Source organism: Cajanus cajan, chromosome 6 (assembly GCF_000230855.2).
Source record: "Cajanus cajan strain Asha chromosome 6, NIPB_CcT2T_4, whole genome shotgun sequence".
Classification (NCBI taxonomy): Eukaryota; Viridiplantae; Streptophyta; class Magnoliopsida; order Fabales; family Fabaceae; genus Cajanus; species Cajanus cajan.
The window spans coordinates 42,290,699-42,296,880 of record NC_138522.1 but is presented as its reverse complement, the minus strand read 5'-3'; the positions used below and the strand labels follow the sequence as shown (position 1 = coordinate 42,296,880).

Here is a 6,182-nt window from a genome sequence, read left to right as displayed (position 1 = left end):
AAACCATATATAACCATGTTAAAGAGGAGTTAATATTAACCTTTTGGATGTTCTATATCAGGATAGTCACTATAATTTTCTGGAACAAAAATAATGACATCTTCTCCTTTTAGAGTCTTTTCATTTGTACACTAGTTTATAGAGGGAAAAAAACACGGTCTTTGTTCCCTTTCCTTTGATTATCATTTGAGCATGAAAAAGATATTCCTACTGCCAAGTGGAATCCAAAATTTCCCAACTTTTGGAACTAGGAATTTTCTTCATGGAAAAAATGTCTTCAGGTTTTATTAGAAGGTTTTCTTATAGACCTATTAGTGCAGTTGAATCAATATTCTCCAAGACTACCGGAATACCTCTAAAGCGAACTTCGATCTTTCTTTTCTTGGAAAAAAATTACCAAATATCTCCTTGTTAAAAGTGGCAGAGTCATTCTTTAATTAAAATCCATGATTCCAAAATTTGATACCAGTAGACATGAATATTCCCAAAGTTAACATCTCAAGGAATCTATAAGGCTATAGCATAAATACCTGAGCAAATCCAGCTCTGATTCCTCAAAGATATGGAAAAAAAAATTTATTACTCGAGATATAGTATTATTAACCTAACAAGAAAGGGTTTAGGATATATGTCACTGCTGTTTCCACCACTCTTGTAACACCATAATTTTTTATTTTAAAAATAGATGTATTGTTAGTATTTATTAAATTTCCATTACATGGTTTCAATTAAATAATGTGTATTTTAGATTTTATGGGAAATAAAAGAGGATGTCACACTTTGTGACATCAAAATAGTTCAATTCTTTTAATCGGTGTTTTATGTGTGCTTACCATATTTTTCATGGATACTCTGAAAATTGGTTGCTTTGCTGCTAATCTTATTGTTGGTTTCTTTTTATTTCAGCTCCACATATTTAAGAATGTAAATGACAGGTAGGAACAATTGTCAATTTTTATGCTCTACAGGTCTTTGCGAGTCTATGTAAAAGAGATTAAATTTAAAAGTTTATATGAAAAAATAAATCATTGATTGTCCGCATACCGCATGCCACCTAAATTGGGCCATAAATAAATGCAATTGCAAGGTGAGTTGGACTTTTTTTTTTATTACAAATATTTAAATATATTTTAATGTCTTAAAATAAAAACTGTACAAATATATATATATATATATATATATATATATATATATAGTATCATAATCGTACACTACTTTGTGATATGTTTATTATAAATATGCCTTTAATTTATTTATTTTTAATCTTTGTTGAGTGGTTTATCATTATCTAAAATAGACCATAATATAATTATTTTTTTCTTCGTACATAAAAAAAACACATTTTCCAAAAATCCATTAAAAAATTATTATACAGTATATATATATATATATATATATATATATATATATATATATATATATATATATATATATATATATATATATATATAAAGAGATATGTTATACATGTATGATTGTATAATATATCTCTTCATACATGTACCATGAATATTAAAGTGATCATTTTTTTATTTTCTCATCAGAAATATTTGCGACTCACTATAAAGGATAACAAGAAATAATAAAAGCTTGACAACCATAAACTTATCATAAAACGATTAATGTAGTAAATAGAAGTACTAGAGTAGGCGAGTTCTCTGTCGACATGGATTCTGGTCGTCAAGAACATGTGAATCCAATTATTACCATAGTTTTATATAGCTAAATGGTCCATGTCCATGTCTAATAACATTCACAGACACCTCATTGCAACAAATACTAATTAACAGATCTTATTTCTCTCAATTTATCTTCTCTTCTCTGCTAGACTAACACCGGGTGTCCATAAAACATTATTCAATCACATTGTTGGCTGTCTCCATATATAAAAGGAGCAAAGCCATTTTACAAGCCTATTGAGGAAAGAGTTGCTCCGATCCGATCCTACTCTTTCTGAGCCTTGCAGAAATGATGAAAGCAAGCTCAAGAGATTGTGAAGCATTGAGCCTAGGGTCACAGTGTGTGTGGTAACGTGAGCTGAGATCATCAAAGGTGACTGTCCTCGACCCACCAATGCACTCAGTCACATTCTGACCCGTCATCTCAAGATGGATCCCACCAGCGTGGCTTCCTTCCTGTTCATGCACATCGAAGAATGCTTTCACCTCCGCCTGTCCAATTCATTAGGTCATCAAATCAATAATCGAATATCAGGGTTCTCTGTCATATGATGTCGCTTTCTCTTAGGTTGTTAAGAATTCAAATTCAATACCAGTCAAGGTTAGTTCAATTGTTCATTGAAAAATGAAAACCTTATGTTTCATTAATTTAATTTCTATAGCCAGCTATACTGAGGCACAGGAATTCGCAATATCGATCTTACCTTAAAATAAGATCCTTTTATATTAAATATTTTTTAATGATGGGAATGTTGTTGAAGATTAACTAATACCAAACTATGTTGTATTTCTCTACCCACATGGATTCTAGTGACCGATAAAGAAATGCCACCCAACTCTACAATGACATTTCTCTCACGTTAGTTCATAAAATAACCAAGTATCAGCTTTCGTACTTCACTTCCGTACCGCTACCAATCTACCTTAAATATTATATAAACTTCAAGTTTGGTAGCACACCATTCAGGACTAGTATAGATATAGCAAACCTTGAACAGCTACTCGGCAGGCCACAACCATGCATCAAACCCTAAAAATACGTCTACTTCATCGACTACAGACACCATGGTGTTAACAGTTTCCAATCTTCTTTTTAAAGCCTTTCAGATAATCAGATGAAAGTTTAAAAAGACATGATGATTTTCGAAGCGAACAATTTTATGCTGAGTAAAACGGCAATAACTAACATGATTTTAAACCAGACATATGTATGTTAATTTCTAAAAGCACCCGAAAGCTTTATTATGCCTAAATTATAACCAATCAAAAGAGAATAATTAGTCACGAGAATGAAGAATGGTACCATGATGGAATCGAAGGGGCGAGTTTTGAGTCCACACGGAGCCTTTATGGTGTTCCCATGCATAGGATCAGTGACCCAAGTTACAATTTGTCCGGCTCTGCGTACTGCCCTGATCAGATGTGGAAGCTTGATCCTCATATTTTCAGCTCCCATCCTCGTGATCAAAGTTATTCTCCCGGGTTTGTTTTGGGGATTCAAGATCTCGATCAGTTTAACAAGCTCATTTGGATCTAGCTTATCACTTACCTGCAATATGATGCCATTTTGTTTTACCCATCATTAGAAAGTTGAGACTAAAGATGAAATGGTTAAGTTTATATGTACAAGCTGATAAAATGAAAGTGCAGTGGGTTTTCATATCCAAACAAACCTTAACTCCAAGGGGATTGGCAACTCCTCTTAGAAACTCAACATGGGCACCATCGAGCTGCCTAGTCCGTTCCCCAACCCAAAGCATATGGGCGGAGCAATCATAGTAGAGACCAGAAGTTGAATCCAACCTAGTGAGTGTTTGTTCATATGGCAACAACAAACATTCATGTGAAGTCCAGAACTCAGTTGCTTGCATTATAGGATGGTCCACCGTGAGGCCTGAAGCAGCCATGAATCCAAGGGCCTCATCAACTCGGTGAGCAAGCTCTAGGTACCTGTCATGACAAAATAATTTACCTTTTCTGAAAATATACAGCACCGTTGCACCAATCTTTGTAATTATTATGTTACAAATCAAGAGAAAACTTGTTTTCCGTTCATATGAAAATTAAAGGAAATCATATTAAGATACAAAAATGAAAGCAATTTAGCTTTCCGTATTATTCAAATGCAATTTGTGTTAAGACATAAGAATTAAAACTAACTGCATCATAATTTCAATAATTAACAAAGAATAGCTCATAAACATTTTTTAATGCAAAGACTTGGCCGTAGAATTTTTTTTCAGATAAAAACTTAAAAAAAAAGAAAAGAAAGAAATAATTTTTTTGTCAAACAAAGATGGACAATCTAGATCTTCTCTGTAACTATAAACGGGAAAGTGCATAATGGAGTCTTAACTATAAACTTGAATGCAACGACCCGTTTGTTAAACTTTATTCCTGAAAAAAAAAAACGTGTTTTTTAAAAAAAAATATTTTTTAATATATAATTTTTTTAAAAACTTTTTTAATGTATTTGTCTAATTTTTTTTTTCTTAAATAGGTTTCTTCTTTTTTAAGAAAGAAATATTATCTGTCTCTTAATTTTTTTTTTTAAATTAGGATTCCATAATAAGTGTCATATGTTATTTTTCACATACAAGAAAAACAAATAAATAGATTAAAAAAAAAGTAATTTTACAAAATTAATTTGATGATTAATCTTTTTTTACTAGAAACGAAACTAACACTAAATCCACTTTCTACATTATATTATTAGAAGTATAAATGGAAAAGGGGTAATTAATATTGTATTGAAAAACTAACATAATTAATAAAGAAAGAGAAAGAATAGGACGCTAGTTTTACACTCCAAATAATAAAGTAAAATCAGATATAAACTTTTTAAGAAAAATATGTTTCGCATTTAAAATTTATTTATTAAAATTAAAAATTTACATATTGTTTTTTGACCAGAGACGTTGACTCTGTTTTAGAAACAAGTTCGATATTTATAAATAAACAATTAATTAGAAAAGGACGAGTAGGAGTAGGACCCTTTTGAAGGAAGAGGTCTTAGAAGTAACCTTGTTTTAAGGAAGGAAAACGTGACTAAAAACTGGTAGGGTGTGTTTGGCAAAATAAAAAATAAAAAATGAATAGAACAAGTAGTAAGATACGGGTAAAAAAAAGAGAGAGAGAGAGTAGAGCGATTGAACAACGTGCCTGTCTCCTTGTTCGCTGTGCTGCGTGAAGTCCAAATTCCATTGGCTAACCCTCTGCATAGCAGCGTAGCCTCCGGTGGCAAACGCCCTGAGAAGATTGAGCGTGGCGGCGGATTGACTATACGCTCTGATCATCCTTTGAGGATCGGGAATCCTAATCTTGGCATCGAATGCATCTCCATTGACATTATCTCCTCTGTAAACCGGGAGCTTCACCCCGTCCTTCTCCTCGAACGCTCCCGATCTCGGTTTCGCAAACTGACCCGCCATTCGTCCCACCTAACACACAACACACGCACACACGTACGTTAATTACATTGCTCTCTTAGTTCTTTCAATAAATAGAGTTTAAAATGGAGGCAGCAGTAGCAGCAGCAGCAGCACGTGCCTTAATGACCGGCATCTGGCCGCCGAACATCATGACGACGCTCATCTGGAGGAGGATTCGGAAGGTGTCGCGGATGTTGTTGGCGTGAAACTCCTTGAAGCTCTCGGCGCAGTCCCCGCCCTGGAGGAGGAAGGCCCTCCCCATGGCGGCCTCGCCCAGCCGCTCCTCCAGGCTCCGGGCCTCTCCGGCGAACACGATTGGAGGGAACGTTTCCAGGCTCTTTAGCACCGACTGCAGCTTCTCCCGGTCCGGATATTCCGGGAGCTGGAGGGCCTTTTTCGTTTTCCAGCTGTCCACGGCCCATTTCGTCGTCTCGCGCCTCACCGAGATTGCATTCGCTGCGGGCTTGTTCTCCGCCGCCTGAACGGCCTGGATGGGCCTGGGCCTGGGCCTGGGCCTGGGCCTGGAAGAAGAGTAGCATTGGCTGTTGCTTTTGAGGTTGGAGGAAGGGAGGAGGGAATGGTTTGGGTTTGGGAGTAGTGTTTTTGTGGGAATGAGAGAGTTGGTAGCGGTGCCAGCCATTGTCCTCTTTCTTTCTGTATAGAGATAAAAGACAAAGACTACGGTTTTCTGAGGTACCACTGTGTGAGAGTGGAGTAGGCATTTATAACTTGTTGGAGAGAGGTTGTTGGGAAGGGTATTTTTGTCAATTCATAAAATGAGGGGTATTGTTGGAAGTGGGATCTGCCCATGGTGGTAGCTGGCCGGTAAGTCAAACGACCAGTTAGTAAATTGCCGCTATCTGGGGTAGATGGCCTCATTCGTAGATTATTTTCCTTTTTTTTTAATTCAATGTATATACATTCATTACAATATACACTACTTTCTTTTTATGCTTTTTATTGCTTGTTTATCTATATAGTCTGATACGATGCACACATGTATAAACTGAATACATAAAACAAAGACAATTTTTCAGTCAAAAGAGAGGGAGAATGAGTAACCCCGTATCCA

At 35.4% G+C, this 6,182-nt stretch overlaps 1 protein-coding gene across 1 annotated transcript; it reads right to left on the bottom strand.

Moving 5' to 3' along the window:
- Window positions 1-1,580: 1,580 nt before the first annotated feature.
- On the bottom strand, window positions 1,581-5,818 carry LOC109816983 (phospho-2-dehydro-3-deoxyheptonate aldolase 1, chloroplastic). Its single transcript, XM_020382168.3, has 5 exons — window positions 5,229-5,818; window positions 4,842-5,119; window positions 3,353-3,629; window positions 2,983-3,228; window positions 1,581-2,171 (listed from the first exon to the last, which is right to left on the bottom strand). Exons 1-5 carry the CDS (start codon window positions 5,748-5,750, stop codon window positions 1,914-1,916), a joined length of 1,581 nt encoding a protein of 526 aa, XP_020237757.2. The 5' UTR covers window positions 5,751-5,818; the 3' UTR covers window positions 1,581-1,913.
- Window positions 5,819-6,182: the final 364 nt, after the last annotated feature.